Source organism: Amaranthus tricolor, chromosome 10, assembly GCF_026212465.1.
Source record: "Amaranthus tricolor cultivar Red isolate AtriRed21 chromosome 10, ASM2621246v1, whole genome shotgun sequence".
Classification (NCBI taxonomy): Eukaryota; Viridiplantae; Streptophyta; class Magnoliopsida; order Caryophyllales; family Amaranthaceae; genus Amaranthus; species Amaranthus tricolor.
This window is the reverse complement of record NC_080056.1, coordinates 2,886,209-2,905,085: the sequence shown is the minus strand read 5'-3', so window position 1 is coordinate 2,905,085 and position 18,877 is coordinate 2,886,209. Positions and strand designations below refer to the sequence as shown.

Below are 18,877 nucleotides of genomic sequence, written 5' to 3'. Positions count from 1 at the left end.
GTGTTCTTACCCTCTTGCTTCTCTCGTTTCTTTATTATTAGTTTTTGTTTTCTTTTATTTTGTAGTTGGTTGTATTTATTTATTTTATTTATAGGCATTTAATTTATTTTTCCTGTGTAGTTACGTCTCTTTATATCTTTTTTGAGCCGGGGGACTCCTTTGGCGGCGCTCTTCTTTATGGGTATGAGTTGCCGCCGTCCTTCCCCCCAGGCCTTGTCCGTTTTTTCTATGAGCAGGATACATTGAATAGGATGATGATAATGACGACGTAGTTGTTAATTACTTGATAAAATTGAAGTATGCAATTATGTGTATATTTATGTATTTGAGTGGATTTTGAATACGATATTTTAGATCGGATTAATTTCGAGTTCTATTTGTACGTAAATATCTTCCCAACATACAATAAACAAACCATCATCTCCAATCACTCAACAAAATCACTACTCTCTCAGTTCCTTTAAGTTTTACAATATAGCTCAAATACATAAAAAATTTTAATTATACATTGCAAATTCAAAAAGACAAAAAAACTAAAAAAACTAATATTATATCTATCATATTACCACGACCACCCAAAATTAGTTGAATAATTCCAACCAAAAAGAGTTTAAATTAGGAAAAGGAATTAACACGCAAACTATATTCTTATATTCTATCGAATTTGTTACTGTTTAGGGGCGTTTAATAGTTAGCTTTTCGGTTGGTTTTTTGGTTGGCTTTTTGCTTATTGATTGGTCAAACAAACACAAAAAGTGTTTGATAACTAGCTTTTAAACCAAAATGAAAAAGTTGCTCCAGCTAGCTTTTTTGGTTGACTTTTGGCTTGTTGGCTCACTTTTTATCTAATAAATAGCCAACAACTAATACTCAAATTTACCAAACATATTTACAAGCAGCTAGCTTTTTCAACTAACTTAAAAGCCAAGAAAAACAGCAAACACTTTCAGTCAAACAAACCAACAACAACAGTTAGTTATCAAACATTTCTTAGTTTAATTTTGAAGAAAATAATAATTTATGTGTTACCTCAATTTATAAGGATGTGGGGCCATTTTCATTAAGAGAACAACGTTAGAAATACAAAAGTAGCAAAGTTAAGCATATCTCATGAAGTAGGCTTCCCGAGAGATAACTTGATATCATTAGTGCCTTTTGAAGCAGTTCCGGAAGTGGTAGCGGGTTTAGCGACAGGTTCGGACGTGGAGGGAGTGGCGGGGCCAGAGGAGGAGGCGGCGGCGACAGTGACGGAGGACGTGGAAGTGGGGGTGACACGTTCACAAGAAGGACACATAGTAAGAGTAGTGGCAGGAAGTTGCATGAAGAAAGGCTGAGATGTTTTCAAGGCTCTTAATTCTTGAAGCTCTTTTTGTAACCTTCTGTTCTCTTCTGTCAATGTCTCACAGCATTTTTTTAAATACTCACAATCTACTTCTGTTTGCTTCAACTTTGTCCTGTGTCATAATCCGATTCCCATATTAGTTCCACTTATTGAGGGGGAGTAATTAATAAATTTTTTAAAAGCTTTATCTAATTTCAAAATTTATAATATTTTTCTAATAATTTTGTAATTTTAAACACTTAATAACATATACTCTTTTTGTCCTTTTCAATTTGCACCTATTTTCATTTTAGCTTGTTTCAGCCGTAACCCTTTTTGATAATTGGCTCCGCTTTCTTTTATTATATCTCATCCACAAATTTATTATCTCTCTCCATTTTAACTACTTATTTTTTTCATCTACTTGTTTTTTGTCTTATTCTTCAACCCAATATCACATTCTACTAAATTTCACCCAAACTAATTTTGATGCATTCTCATATGGACGGAGAGAGTACTACACAATTTAATATAGAGGTGCCCCATTTTTTAGGACTATCGAACATGCTCAAAACCTCCCTTGATATTTCCTAAATTTACTCCTCTTTCTACTACTATATATCACGATTAATATGTAAAACAAATATAGTTAAATCGGATGTTGTTTGAATCATCTAATTCTATGCTTTCACGATATTTATTTTTTTATATTTTTAATTATACATAATTTAAAATATAAATAATAAAATAACGCAAGAATTACATTAAAGGTGAAATCTAGGAAGTATAAAAAGAAATAAAAAAAAATACCTGGCTCGTCTATTCTGAAACCAAACTTCAATTTGACGAGGCCGAAGATTCAGTTGTTTTGCCAATGCTAGCTTTTGCTTCTGCATTCATATATGCAAACAATTACGATTTGTTCTTATTTAAGGAAGTATAATTCAGCGCGAAAAAAAAATATCATTTCATGTAAAGTTAAGAAATCTAGTTTGTGAATCTTTCGAGATAAAAGTATTTTTTCTGTTTATATATATATATATATATATATATATATATATATATATATATATATATATATATTCTAATCAAATAATTTTAAATTTTCATGTCAAATTTTAACTATAAATTATTAGTAATTTATATTAAAAAAAACATATACTTTTTGCATTAATAGGGCAATTATAAAGTGAAAATGAGAATCACAAAATGTTTAACTTGAAAGTGATGGCTCCTTCAATCATCTCATTATTTTTATTCACAAAATTTATTCAAATTTATTATTATTTAGAGATGTGTTAATAGATAAAAGGTAGTAATAAAAAATTATGCATAAAATCCATCGTAATAGGAATGATATTATACAATTTATGAAAATAATTTACACCATAAATCAATTTAATAACCCCTATTTGGTAGCAATAACCAAACAAATCCATAATGTAACTCTATCATAATTAATTGTTTCTAAGTTTTTTTGCACAATTTTCAAAAAATGTGTTCAAGGCAGAATAGCTACTAATGCATTTCACAAAGAATAATAAAAAGTATATAATAAAATAAATTCTACATATCAAGAGAAATCTAAAATGATTTTACATAAACGTAATTTAACCTGTAAATATTAATGAAATATCATATACAAATTTCTCTTTAATAAAAAAAAAAATAAAATATTTCTTGCAGAAATATTGAAAATATCAAATGAGATGGAGGGAATAGTCTTGGTATTAAAACTAAAATCCTAGTACATCTACATAAGTGCAACTTTATCTTCAGCATGTGCAATTTCTTAAATATCTAATAAATGAAAATAATAGGCCAAGAAAAATAGATAGTTCTAACGCACAAGTAATTAATAATCATAGGCACCAAACTATTCCTGCAAACTTTATTAAGCTCTACTTCTTTATATTTAATATTTATAATTTATTTAATGTTTCATATTTTAAAAAATTACTAACACTAAAAACATAAAAATCATAGTATACTCCCAAGTAAATTGAAAATTATCTATATATAGTAAATTACAGAAGCAATAAGTAATTTATAATTGAACATTCCAGATTCATGAAAGAAATAAATGAATAGAAGTCAAGTATAGCCTTATCCAAAAACCCATATTTCTATTTTCTCATTTAATTTGGCAAGAAAATAAAAATAAAATATTTAGAAGAAAAATTTTTCATTTTGTGTAAACATTCTGTGAAAAAAACAGAATAAAATCAAATTTTATCCGAGGTCCATCTAATACACACCTTCATCCCCAAAGGTATTTTTCATAAAAAAATATTTTCCGCCAAACTAAATACGTATTTCCCTCCATTTTTTAATATTTTTTCTCATTTAGAATATTACACTTTAAATTGAGAAAAGTATAATCAACTATGGTTTTTGGCAGATATATAAAAATATAATATATCAATGAGAAATCTCGTTAGATACATAATATATACAGAAATACTTTATTATACTCCCTCCTATTCACTTTACTTGTCCAATTTGGTTTTTCAACACTATTCATCGATCACTCTTATTATGCGATTTGTTCTTAATCTATAAGCTAAAACATAGTTATGTGAGATCTTGTTTAATTCGTCTTATTAAAAATTTTATTAATATTAACTTTTTATAATTTTTACTCACGCACAATTAGAAATATTTAAAATTAAAAATGCAAAATGTATCAAAATCAAATAGAACAAGTAAAGAAGATAAAATTAAGTAATATGGAACCTCAAAAATTACTTTTAAAATAGTGTAAAAAATAAAGGAAAAAAAAGAAGGGAGTAATTGACAATCTCTGATACATGAGCACCAGATGACAAATGAGAGTGTCCTAAATGGTTAACAATTAATAGTAGTATTTTGTTAGAAGAAAGAAAAATGTCAAAAATGTCGACAAGTAAAGCCAAAGTTTAAAGTACAAAGAATTCAAATGTAAAATGAATGCTAAAGAGAAAACTAGGTATTCTTACAACTTACTAAGAAAAGCGTGTACCATAAATCATGGTCCCACAAAATTCAACAAATGGTCATTCACAAATCACAATACATTTACTCCCTACCTCTTTATAAGAATTTTTTTTTTAGTCTTTTTTTAATATGTCCTAAATAATTTACTACATTTTCATAGAATTTAGCAATTATTTACATTTTTATATATATGTTTAAAGTTTTTTCATCTTCTCTACATATTTATCTTTAAAAAATAATATAATTCAAATAATAGGCATTGTATAACTAATATTAAATAAGAAAAAGTGTTTACCATAAATAATATTTAGGAAAAGTGTTTACCATAAATAATATTCCCTTAATATTAAATAAGTTATCATTTGCAATTACTCCTTATAAATAATTAATCCCATTTTCTTTTTACTTTGTCCCATAAATTTATATTATATTATTTTTTACTTTAATAAATATTTTTTTAATAATCATTCATACATTTAACTTATTTTTCATTTTTTTATTGATCCTACTGTATTCAAATATTTATCAAATTTGTATAAGTGAACGTATTTCCATATTAATGTAAATAAGTTAGGTTGAGGTTCAAATTTTGATTGTATATTGGTATTATTGATAAATGAAAAGTTTTTAATTTGTCAAAAAAAGTACTATTGAACAAATTAGAGTGAATAAAATAAAGAGAAAATAAGAAAAATAAAAAGAGAAGACTTACAGGGTTCAAAGTATGATGCTCTTTAAAACTTTGTTCAAGAAATGCCGATTGTTGTTTAGAAAGTCTAAGCTTTTTCTTACTTGATCCATTCTCCTCATCATCACTTCCTCTTTCATCATTTCCTCCTACTCCTCCTCCACCTGTTCCTATTCCTATTCCTATTATTTCTTCTGAACCATTTTTCAAAATATTATTATTATTATTAGAATTATTATTTCCGTTTTCTCTTCTAATCATTACTCCTTTTCCTCCATTGTTATTTTTACTTGTATACAGTGAAAACTCCATAAACGACGACGTTCCACTGTTTGGTGACGACTGCTCCTCCCCTTCTTCCGCCTTTGTGGGAACCACTGTTGCTCGTCGCTTTTGTTCTGAAGGTTTTAATCTTGAACCGCCTGATGAACCCGGTTCTGAACTCACTGAACCCACATTAGTAAATACTGTTAGGAGAGTCTATATATTTAAACTTTAGAGTTAATTGATTTGTGAAAAAAATAAATTTAACAAATTGAATTTTGTCATAATTATTTTATCAGGTCAAACTTTAAATATTATATTTTTATTAAATTTTAAACTAATATATAAATCATCCAACATGATTTAGGTTACAACCAAATCACCAAGTAATGTGATATTTAAGTCTATAAAAACTTATCGATAAAATTTAGTTTAAAATTAATCTATAATGAATGATTTTTAACCAAAATTGGCATGTTTGATGCAATGTTTCATAAATTTTTTCTTACAAAACAAAACTTTAGTAGAAGTACTAAATAAAAGTCAATTCTTTTTAACTACCAGCTAAATTTCAATAAGATAAAACTCTTATGTTACGAGGAAAACCACATAGAATTCAAAATTTGTGGGTTAATTGAATAACTCTAGTAATTTTGAGTGCCTCTATTATTTTTCTTTTTCAATTGAATATTGGTACAAATTAAATTGATATAGAAAAAATTTAATTCTAAAAATGCTATAATTAGATTATAAAAATTATATTTTTTATTTTTTCTTAATAAATTTCAAACATTTGTATACTTTTTTTTGTTAAAAGGATTGTGACTTGTAGAAGTTAAATTTTAAAGAAAAAATAATACTAACGTTCAATAAAGAATAATATAATTACCTAAAAGGCCGAATTTTTAGCTAATTATCTGAGAATGAGATTTTTAGATAAATTTCTCGTTTATATATTTTTTATTTTTTAATATTATCTTGATTATTCTCCTACAACCCCATCTAAGATTTTATTGGTTGAAAATAAATCATTTGATCGAGTCACTACTCCTATTAGCAAATAAAAAGCTATAAATGAGATTATTAAAAATAATTAATGCTTGAGTTTATTTTCAGCTCATGGACAGCAAATAAATGGTCTTACTTTGTCAAAGAAATGGTAAAAATAAAATTAAAAATTACAATAAAGCAGAAAATATTATATTTTCTACAGCATATGGTAAAGCTATAATTTTGAATTTTCATTAATGGATTTGATTAGGATTAGAACTTCTAATAAATTAAAATATTTTTGTTTGGATAAGATTTGATCCAGCTAAAGATCAATAATGAAACACTAAATCGAATTAAAATAGAATTTTACATTTACTCTAAAGTGATAATAAAAAAACTTAAGCGCTCTTAAAAATAAACATAAACTTTTTATTAATTTCAAGTTTAAATCGAATTAATTTGGTTTTCTTCATTTGAATTGTGACAAATTTAGTTTTAATTTGTATTGAAAAATTAAAACCCAAATTAAATTTAATTTGATTTGGTTTTAAGTATAAATCAAATCACAAATTGAATTTTTACCTCGAATAAAAAGTGGTATTTGCTTTCCGAATCATATTTTTTTAAGAAAAAATATTTTAAAAAGAGAAGGGTAGAAAAGTACAATTATCAGCAAGCCAAGGAAAGCGAAGAGGAGGAGGTGGTTGGGTGGAACGAGGAACAGGGGAAAACGGTAGAAGATCAAGTTGTAGAGGTGATGGATCTGATGACAAACAAGAAATCACGTTTTCCTTTCTATCATCATGATCATGATCATCATTTTTCATACTATTCTCATCATTATCTCCTTCTAATTTCTCAACCGTTGATCTTGTTACAGCTGATAATGATGATAATGATCCCATACAGAAGCCTACACTGTTACTCACTACACCACTGTTTCCCAAGCTTAAGGCCAGCTCCATCTCTTAAAATTTATTGAAGGTTTTCAGAGTGAGAAAAAAGAGAGAAAAATTGAAGAGAAGATTAAGAACAAGATCTTTGAATGTTTTGTCTACACCACCAAATCCCCTAAAAGGGATCCGCCTTATATATAGGGAGTAGATACTAAAAACGCTATATAAATTGACAAATTGTTTATTAGGATTGCTTGGGTCTTTTAATATGTGTTGACCTAATTTTAATTTAGTAAAAAAATAGTTTAAATTTAGTTTTAAAACAGATTTAATAAATATATAAATGATTTAGACTACTTGAATGAACCCATATTATCATGAGACAATCTTAAATAAGACTTGTAGAAACAAATTTGTAAAGGTCCACCTCCGTTGATATTAATTTTAAAAGCCTTCATGTTAAAAAAAAATTAATTATAATAAAAAAATCAATTGATTTTCAAAGCGTTTAGGTCAAATCACAAAATTTCAATCATATTAGTAGTTGAGATTTTAAGTTAAATGATTGAAATTTTGTGATTTTTCTTGAATGTTATAGACTTTAACACTTAAACAACTGTAATTTGCAGAAAAAAACAACATTGAAATAAAAATTTAACATTAACTAAGACTAATTTTTTAAAACAAACTAAAAATAAAATCAAGCTAATTTTTTGTTACACTAAAAAGTAATTTTTTATAGTTTAAACCTACGAATTATAAAGATTGACCGACAAATCCTGGTTGACAATCACATGTAATGAAATCAATATTTATAAAAAGTAAAAATTACTCTCAATAATATAGTATTTTTTTAATTTCCTATAATAATATCAATTATTGATTAACTATGAATAATACCAACTTAGAGGTTTTTTTTTTCCTATAATAAAAGCAACTTTAGTTTATTAATTATTTTACCAATTTTTTTGTCATATAATCTCCTATAATTTCATTTTTAACATGTTAGGTATATATTTTAGGAAAACACCCTCTAAAGTTGGTATTATTCATGGTTAATCAAAAATTAGTATTATTATAGAAAAATAAATAAAAAGTTTTATTATTTCTGATAATTTTTCCTAAACAACGGTTTAGTTTTTGTTGGTGATTAGAGGATACTAGGACTAAAGATAGATAAAGGATTTGATTTGGTTTTATTCTTATTTAGTTATTTGACTACACGATTTACCTTATTTACAAAATTTTGTATGAGACACCGTGAAACAATTTTTGTATTTGGGTTAAATAGCTCAATAATAAATAATTTTTATATTTGGGTAAAATAATCTAATAATAAACAATTTTAACTTATCAGTTTTTGTTTTAAGGTTATTTCACTATGAGACAGCATCATACAAGAGGGATTGTTACTTATTTACATTGTGCCGGATTGGCCGATTGGCTAGATCTTAAACTACTCCCTCTCTAAGTTTTTCACACCTACCAAATACTAATATACTTAATTAATTATTTTAGACTATTCCTATGATAAATCTTTAATAATGGTATGGTTTATTAAATTTTTATTTTAAAGCTTAAGTTATCTTAATTTTTACATCTTTAATATTTATGATTGGCCTTTATTAGTTTCTTATAAGTACATAAAATTTATTTTAATATTTTTAATGTATATAGTTAAAAGTTTCTTGATACTACTTTCGATTCTGTCTAAGTTTTCCAATTAACTGAATAATATTTTTGTTAATGTACTATTTATCATTCATATCTCTAATTGTGCATAATAAAAAATAGAGAAATTTGATGATAATAATCATTGTATTGAGGCGAATCAACAAAATATAGCATGACAATGTTATAACTTATAGATTAAAAATAAAATTCAACTTAAGAGAAATTGATAAGTAATGTCAAAAGTCAAATGTGAAACTTATGCTAAATAGAAAGTAATTTATGTTTAGACCACTCCCATTGGTGTGAAATTTTTCTTTGAGTGGAAATTTTTTTTGTGAGATTTTTACTCCCATTAATAAAAACCCACAAAAAAACATCCAAATGTTTCTTAAAAAAACTCTAAGTGAGTGAAAATTTTTGGGACTTTTTCACAAAGGCCCCATCGTTTAAAATAAATTATAAAAAAACTAAGAGAGTAAAAGGAAATGGTAGAGTAATTTTTTTTTGTTTTCTCAATAATAGAATAAATTAGATTAGTAAGTATTTTCAAAAAAATTTGATGTAATAGAAAGAAAAAATAAAGAGAAATTAATAAGAATATTTTATTTTACTCATGAGTAAGAGTGCTCTTATATACTTATGTTTTGTAGTAACTTTATCTTGATATAGTTGACACTTGATACTAGTAATTTTGCAATATTCTTGATCTCATTAATTTTAATTATTATTTAATTATAAATTTAATTTTTACGTCGCTATTGTTTACACACATCTTTCAATATTATCTGATCTATGACTATAATGTCTCTAAAGAGAGACGAATTTGTGTAAAGACTGCGTCAATCAATAAAAATAGTCTCAGGATCATGATTTTTAATTTTGACCCTTACATTTTTTTTATTTTTCTAGTGGCGAATCAATGTCTTATCAAACATTTTTAACGTAAATCAACGATATTAGTAATTGAAACGCAAACTCAAAAATAATATTTCCAACTAACAATTCACCATTGTGGTAGATCTATAAATTTGACTAAGAGGTTGTAAAAATATTACATACATATTTAAAAGCATAAATATTTTATTAACCTACAATAATCTCCTAATTCGACATTTTAATTATTTTTTTTAATATCGATATTACTTCATCAGTAATTCAAAATCCATATTTTTATTCCTTCTCAATAGCTCCCCTTCAGGTCATATACAGTATTTATCGCTTCTTTCTAAATCTCTAAATTTTCAACTTTTTTGTCTTTCTTATAAATTTATATTTTTATCTTTTCATCAGAATTTGTGACTACTAACCTCTTTCAATTTATAAATTCATTTCGAATTCTATCTCTTAAGAATTTAAATAGATAATAATATAAGTAATAAAATACATGGGATCAATCAAGGATTTAAATCTACTTTCAATTAGTATTAGTGTATGTTTAATTATAAGATAGGATGAATTATAAATGTGAAAGTTAGGTCACTCAATTCTTTAATAGGAGCAAGATTACTTTTTAGACTTTTTTAAATTATTTTTTTATTTAAAAATAGATTAGAGTATTTCCACGCATTATAAAAAGTAAAATAAACTAATCGTATTGTAGGTGGTTAGAATAGAACTTCTATCATAAAAATAAAAGTGAAAGATTCACTTGGCTATCTCATATTTTTTAAAATGAATTAATTTAGAATAACAAAAATTTATTTACAAAAAATTTAGGTCGGAGCTCCACTTATGCTTCACTTACATTCCTGTATTATAGTGTTTGGATTATAATTCAACTTTTAACCCACTCTTTTCAAACTTATAATTATTATAACCAATTACAAAAAGGTTTATAATTACCAGTATTTTAAAAAGTTGATTGATTATTCTATGTACTCCTTAATCGTCCTTATATTTGTTTATTATTATAAAGATAATTAGTAAAATAACAATGCTAAAACATAATATTCTTAAATAAATATTTAAATTTATTTGTATTGAATTAATTTTTCTAAAATTTCTAAAATAAATAACTAAATTTAAATATATTTTTTATGGAACATATGCAAACAAAAATGCTCTTTCAGTCTTGCTAGATTACTATTTACTCCCTTCATTTCTTTTTATTTATCCACTTTAAGTTTTTCCACTTTATGAGAGAAAAATTAAAATTTGATTTTTGAAGTATATATTCAAGTCAAAATATATTCACGTGAAATCTTGTTAAATTCGTCTTGATGCAAAGAATTTTAATATATAATTTTTACAATTTTTATTACGCGTATTATGAGATATCGAGACTCAAAATTTGTATTGAAATACGTGAAAAAGTAAAATGGACAAATAAAAAGAAACGAATGGAATAATGTTTACTGCATTATTCTCAGTAACAAAAATTGTCATATTAAAAATATATATCACTTTAAATTGAAAGAACCAATAACACATAATAAAAATTATCTCTTTTAAAAGTATATAGTGTTAATATAAATTTAGCCCTAGAGGAAAGGGGCAAGGTAGCATGATTAGTTCCATGGGTTTGGACATATTGATTGCAATGCTCATGAAATAAGTGCCCCAAATGGAGAATGATAGCTACATATAGATAAGAAATGCCATATGCATAATCATAGATACAAAAATAATCTTATTATATAAATTAACTTTTAACCAAGTATTATCATAATAACTCAAATCTTATTTCATTATTATTATTCTTCTATAATATTATAAAGGCTTTCATCATATTACCCGGTCATAGTTTCATTTAGGGTATGTGGTTTGAGAGTCGGACGTACACAATGTTATCCTTATTAGTTATTACAGTAACAAAAAGTTGTTTATAATTGACACTAGATAGCAAACAAAATGCACATAAATTAAAAATTCACATAATTTAATAAGTTATTTTATTACGGTATATTATATTATAATCTGAAAAAAAATTAAAAATTTATTAGAAAAACTAAAAATCTATTGCGGGGCTATCGAAATAAGGAACACTCTTTAATTTATAATAGATTAATTAATTGTGTAGATTAATCAAAATTTGATTCTTTAAATATATTATGGATATGATTGCAGGATGTTAGAGCGTTGAACTAAAAGACCAATCAAAGTAATAATTACAAATTATATGGTTATCAAAGATTGAGAAAGACCAGTCTATTCATGCAATTACAGATAATCTGTCACTTTAAATTTGCAACAGTTGCACTTTAAAATTTATTTTTTGAATAATAGGATGCATACTCAAAGTCTTTAATGGATAAACTAAATTATATTTTTCGTTATAATATACGTTGCTACATATATTATGGTTATTGGCGTTATTCATTATTCAAATTTATTTTATATATACAGTTAATGTGTAAGAATAAATATAATTAAATGAAATTTTATTTGAATCGTCAATTAATTACACATTTTTATAATAATAATTTTTATAATTTTTAAATTTACATAATTTAATATATAAATGATAAAAATAACACATTAAATTACATTAATTAACATCTTTTATTTAGGAAGAACATCATTATTGGGTCGTTTGTCATGCTTACTTTAATTCTAAATTACAATCATTCATTTCATCATAATCATTTATTGCTAGTATCTTATATACTTCTATTACAATTACATCATGGTTGCTTAGCTTCATTATAATCATACATTTTGCATTTTGCTTTATTGGATGTTGTGTTCATGTTGGTAATGAAAGGGACAAAACACCCCTAATATGCATTGAGACATGATAATCCTAATTATGAAATCTATATGTACCATGCCCCTCACCCTTGTCTATCTTTTATTTTTTTTTAATCTATATCTATATAAATTAAAAAAATCAAAATTATTATTAAGACGAGATAAACAACATTTTAATCCCAGAGCTAATTTTATGATCTTTTATTACAGCATATTTGGTTATCAAATTAAAACATAAAATAAAGGAAGGAAAGTGAAAGAGGAGGAAGGGAAGGGGTAAAAAGTAATAGTGCATCTTGTTTGTTGAAGGAAAAGAAAAAAAAAAGAAAAAAAATGCATGTTTTTCTCTTAATCATTTCTACTTTAAAAGATATTATATAATATATTCTTAAAACAATTTATTTATATTTTTCCTCAATTCCCCTCTCTCTAAACCTTTTTCCTTCCTTTTTTGTGCAAGTTTTGTTACAAATAGGAATCACTGATTCTTAAATAAGACGGTCTTACGGTGAGATTATATCTATTGGGTTGGTCTAATATATATTTTTTGTCTTAAAATGATCACTTATAACGTTAAATTAATCACTTATAATTCTAATATAATCACTTTTTATAGTCTTAGAGTGGTTACTCAAACTTTAAAACGATTACTTATGATCTTAAAGTAAACAATTGAAAAATGAGACCGAGCTAAATAGGAATAGACTACAAGTGGGCTTTGAGATTGAAACTATGGACTTCAGCACTTTACAAGGTATTCCTCAAAACTTTTTAGCCCAATAACTATATATGTCAATGGATCTAAATTTTTTGCTTCCTCATAGTTTGAGAAACACGAAATAACCCACATCAACTCAATATAAACTTGTGGTTAGTGGATTGATGTTGAGTCGGCTGCATATAATCTAAGAACCTAAGTCTTGTATTAGTCCAGCTTATTTTTTTTAAGTAATTATTTTAATATTATAAATAATTACTTTAAGATTAAAAGTGATTTTTTAAAAATTATAAAAAGTCATCACTTTAAAATTATAAGTGATCATTTTAAAGATATTAATAATCACTGTAAAAGCAGTAAATATACATTGAGACAACCCAATAAATATGATATCATCGTAAGACAATCTCATATGAAAATCAACAACTCTTGTGATAGACAATCTCTTTAAGAGACGTTTTCCACAAGCTCAGCCATTTCATATAAGAAAAAAATAATTGTTGCTGCACGTTTAAAAAAACGGTTAATCGAGTCATTGTAACACAACTTCTTTCAATATCTTTAAATTTGAAATCCAACAAGAAAAGGAAAAGTTGAGCTTGAATTTGATAATTTTACATCTCAAAATCAATTCAAGCACGATAAAAATGAAAAACACAAGTATACTATTTTTGATTGATGTTGAATATATTATTATTGTTTAATAATGATTAATATTTATTACACATCTATGTTAAAAATATCTACTTTACACACTAAAAACTTTTTACTTCACATTACATAAACAATTACTTTTCAAATCATAAACGCCAACTTCCGATATTAAAAACTCCTATTTCACTCATTAAAAATTTTTAACTCAAATATCAAAAACACCTGCTTCAGATATCAAAAACATCTACTCTAGACAATAAAATTCCTACTTAACATATCACAAATACATACTACTTACACTAAAACCTCTTACCTTATATATCATAACAACAGTAAGTACTTTTATCATTAGAAGTATGTATTTTGAAGAGTCATAACACTTGTCTTTACCGATAAAAGTTTTACAGTAGGTTTTTGCATGTAACTATAATGGTTAATAGTAGATGTTTTTATCGATAAAAGTAGGAATTTTAATAAGTCATAACAAGTATTTTAACAAATTAAATAGAAGTTTATGATACATCAAAAAGAGATTTATGTATCTCAAGTACAGTTCAATATCAATTACAAAGCTAATTGTTAGTCCATTAGGTCAATGGCAACAAGCCAAAAATACTGATTGCCATGTGCAAGGTGCAACTTCATAATTCATCAAAATTTAAGACAAACACTTTGTGCTGTGATAAACCAATTTGATTATTATTCTTCTGTATAATATATATATATATATATATATATATATATATATATATATATATATATATATATATATATATATATATATATATATATATATATATATAAAGTATACATTTTAAAAACCAGACCATGGCCTAGGCAGACTTAGATCTAGACTACCCCAGCTCACTGCTTATCAAGTGAGAACTCATAGATAGCACTAATGGAAGAATCATACTCTACAAAGAAGTACAACTCAAGTACACATAAGTGCATTAATTTATTGAAATAAGAAGTACAATACATAGCAGATTAACACAACAAGGACAATACATTTGCAACTTACAAGGGAGCTACATATATCTCAACTGTGTGGTTGAATTGACTGTGATCTTAATGAACAAACCTGAAACCCTTTTTCTCTTCTAATTCAGCCTTCTCCTCCTTAGCGCGCGAGAATCCCCACTATCGACATCTGAGGTTCTAGAAGGCTCGTTTCTCCTCCTCGAAGACGAGGTAGAGAGGGATACCATTGAATCAATCTCAACAGCTGTATCCAATGTTTGGCTCTCCCCGTGTATAACAGCACCGATGCTCGAGAAAGAGTCCCGGTCATCAGGTGGCTGAAGTTCTTGGCTCCTTCCCGGTGAAGAGCGATGAAGATAGGCCTCGACGAACCTATCAGCAACGGCAGCAACAGGTGAGACACCAACACCACTTCTAGGTAACTGGCCTCTTCGATAAGTCAAAGGTGGAAGTCTGCGGGTTTCAGCTCTGTCCTGCGTCAAGTCGATTACTTCTTCAGGAGGTACAGGCGGGTTTTGCTCCCTACGCAATGCTCGAGAAGTCATGATCCTATTAAGAATAGCAGCCCTCGGAGGCAGATCAGCATCATCGACATTTACGAAATATTCACGAGTAAATTCAAATCGGGCTCCAAGACGCCTAATCATCTCCTCCATTGGAAAAGAAGAGGCTGTTCTTTGAATGGTTTGCCTCAAGCTCTCAACACGTTGAGCTGAGGGTCTTACGGGGACTTTAATCCCCGTATCCTCTTCAGGCTTATCAACAGCGTTCCCGCGTCCATAAATTGGCGTAACATTCTTAAGCGTGACTTCACCTTTACACACCGGGCATTCCTTAGCATCCGAATGAATATGCAACCATCGATAAATGCACGGCCAACAAAACAAATGGCCACAACAAGTAACAACGGGCTCTTTAGCCAAATCGAAACATATATTACAATCGAAAAAGCTCCCTTTCTCCGATTCTGGCTTTCCGACTTCTTCCTTCTCAGCAATTAAACCATTCTCCACAGGGACCGTATTATTCTCACAAGTCTTAACCCCGTCATGACTTCTAAGCTCGCCAGCGACACTACCTTCCCCGGCTTGTAATACCCCACCATTATCCTCTCCATCAACACCAGAACGGGCACCAGGATCGCCACCAATACCACCAGAATCAACCATCAATCGTAGCGAATGCGGGCCCAATGGTAACTGAAGCGGTTGGCCATGTCTCCATCGCCCTCGATGCCTACTTCTGTGCCTAAAAACATCTCTAATATAAGAAGTTTCCAACCCATCAACACTCACAGATTCCCCAGATGATGGGCCTGATACCAGATGACCTACAACAGCCGATGGTTGAGGTACAGGTCCTAAATTTAAGTCCAAATTCATCATATCTTCTGTTCGATCAGCCATCTTTTCTTAAACAACACCAATTGGCAAAAAATTAACCTTAATTTTACCAAATACTGAACTTCACCAACATGGCATTTCAAATCCCCAATAAATTTAGGAGAAAACCTAAAATTGAAATGAAACCCTATATTTTTTCTCTGAAATTGATTGACCCAGAAAAGAACAAAACTTATCCAACAAAAATCCTCAACTAAATTAATAATACAGATGAAAATTTACTATAATTTGTGCTTTGTAACATGAAAAACATACAAAAGCTGCATACCCAACTTTAACGAACAAGCAATTAACAAATTAAGCAAGAAATTTCTCAAGAAATGACAATTGTAACATTAAAAATTAGAGGAAAGAAACCTGGAAAATTTTCCTCAGCTCGTATAGACACAAGAATTTAGACTTTTCGCACAAGATCGTTAAACCAGGCGTTATTCAGTTTGAAAATAGTAAATCTGTAAACAGAAACATCTGTGAATCAATCTGATTCCTTCAAATAGGCGATCGAGAGGAAGTTGAGAGAATAGCCATGGGAAGTCTGAACAATTTTGCAGGGAGAAGGAGAGAGAAAATGAATAGAAAAGGGAAGAAGAGGAAAGGAAAGAAAAAGAAAGAAAAGTCAGCAATTTTGGGGGAGTGTAAGGAGACAGGAAGGTGGGTGTGTGGCCTTCCTTGGGCTTTGACTGAAAGTTTTCCAAACTTAGATTAGCCCATGCCTTTTGGGTTGGTCTCTTGGATTAAATTTCCATTTCTTCATCAATTCGCTTCTTAATCACTTAGGCGAAAATTTTTTTAAAAATATTTTTAAAAAATAAAATTTAAAATAAAATTTCGAAAACTTTTAATTTCTAAAATAAATATCTCTATATAAAAGTTGAGATCAGACATTTATTCGTTGTCACTATTAGTGAACAAAATAACTGGTTAAAAAAGTCAAAACTTTTTGTTCACTGTTAGTCCGTTACTAACTATGAACAAAAGGAAAACAATATCATAGCGTTTGAATAGAAAAAAAAAGCTTGTTTAGTTATTAATAACAACAAACTAACATGATTTTTATGTCTCTTCGCTATGACATTGTCTACCTTTTGTTCGTTATTAGTAACATCGAACAAAGTTGTGATAATTTTTTTCTCTTGTCCGAATCTTAGGCTTAGCGAACAAATCTAATCTTAGGCTCGGATAAGAAGACACTTTTATTGAAAACTAATATTTTCCGAACCTTATTATGAGAATATTTTCAAAAAAAAAAAATTATTTTATTCCATCTTAAACAAAGGACAAAGGCTTCCCACAAAACAAGAGTTTGGGGAAGAACCCTTGAACGGTTTGTAATGCCGCTAATATTGCTTTTAGAATTTTAGCCTATAACATTTCAGTTACATATCGATATTTGAATCTATGCGTCCATGCGTCAAGATTATGGATGGTTAATAATTTGTATTTTCTTTCTTCTTAATGAGTTTGTTTTAATTCAAAGTAACGTGAGAGTATTTCCCAAAAAAGTTTACTTTGTTTATCATTTCAATCGTAAATGTCTATCTAAACTTGATAACATAGTTTGATTGTTGAGATAATGCCCCTTAGGGATCCTATACCATTAAAAAATTGTAACTCGTACCTCAATTGTTAATATCACTCCTGCCCTTTCTCTCAAAAGTAAAGCAGAATCTAGCTCGTGCGAAGTAGATTAATACTTGAATATTTTAATTAAAAATCTATAATATATTTAATTGTGTAACATATAACATAGTAAAATAACATATAAATTGATTCTTAACACATTATGCACCTCATTTCAACTCATTGTCGACTAATGATTATTGTTTCCTTACCCTGTTACCCATTTAACATCTCTTTCGCTTTTATGTAGTCATGTAGATGTGGTAGATTAAATAGGAATTAAAATGTTGAGGTTTAGTGATAGATTGTATAATATAAATTAGGACATTAATTATCAGTTTAAACTTTTAATTGAATTTGTTTCTCGATATGATATCGAAAACCAGGTGATCATGAGTTTGAAATTCGTTCAATATAGAACTTTCTAACAATGAAACTGTCTAAAAGAATCAGTTAGCTTTAAAGCATTGTCGAAGCATCTTGGGCAGTCAACAAAATTTAAAGCTGCCTATTAATGAAAATGTCTTAAAATCTTATTTTAATAAAGTATACCCTTCAATAAGAAATATGAAAAAATTATCATGAATAATACAATCTTTTAACTTTTTCTCTACAATAATACCAATTTTTAATTAATCACGAATAACCTTAACTTTTAGGTGTATTTTTCACTAGCATATAAAAATACCTACAACCTACAAAATAGGTAATGTATTGAAAAAAAAAACTTTTAAAATAATTAAATTAAACAAATTAATTTACAAGTTTACCACCTTCTTCCTCCTACCTACCCCACCCAGCCACCTCCCCCACCCCAACCCCTTCTCCAACACAAAACCACCATAGCTGTCATTCATCACCTTATTTCCACCACACCCTAACCCCATGCCTCCCCTAACCTCTTCCTCTTTCAACCACATCACCTCCATTGCCTACTTTCTCCTCCCTCCTTGCTCATGTTGGTGAGATGGTGGTGCGATAAGTTGGTTATTAGGT

At 27.8% G+C, this 18,877-nt stretch overlaps 2 protein-coding genes across 2 annotated transcripts; both read right to left on the bottom strand.

The window, feature by feature from the left end:
- Positions 1-420: 420 nt before the first annotated feature.
- LOC130826162 (homeobox-leucine zipper protein HOX11-like) lies at positions 421-7,322 on the bottom strand. The gene is made up of 4 exons (XM_057691724.1): positions 6,907-7,322; positions 5,010-5,431; positions 2,132-2,211; positions 421-1,454 (listed from the first exon to the last, which is right to left on the bottom strand). The coding sequence occupies exons 1-4, from the start codon at positions 7,205-7,207 to the stop codon at positions 1,109-1,111; spliced, it is 1,149 nt and encodes a 382-aa protein (XP_057547707.1). The 5' UTR covers positions 7,208-7,322; the 3' UTR covers positions 421-1,108.
- Positions 7,323-14,813: 7,491 nt separating this feature from the next.
- On the bottom strand, positions 14,814-16,884 carry LOC130825964 (uncharacterized). Its single transcript, XM_057691421.1, has 2 exons — positions 16,619-16,884; positions 14,814-16,264 (listed from the first exon to the last, which is right to left on the bottom strand). Exon 2 carries the CDS (start codon positions 16,262-16,264, stop codon positions 14,978-14,980), a length of 1,287 nt encoding a protein of 428 aa, XP_057547404.1. The 5' UTR covers positions 16,619-16,884; the 3' UTR covers positions 14,814-14,977.
- Between the last annotated feature and the right edge of the window lie 1,993 nt (positions 16,885-18,877).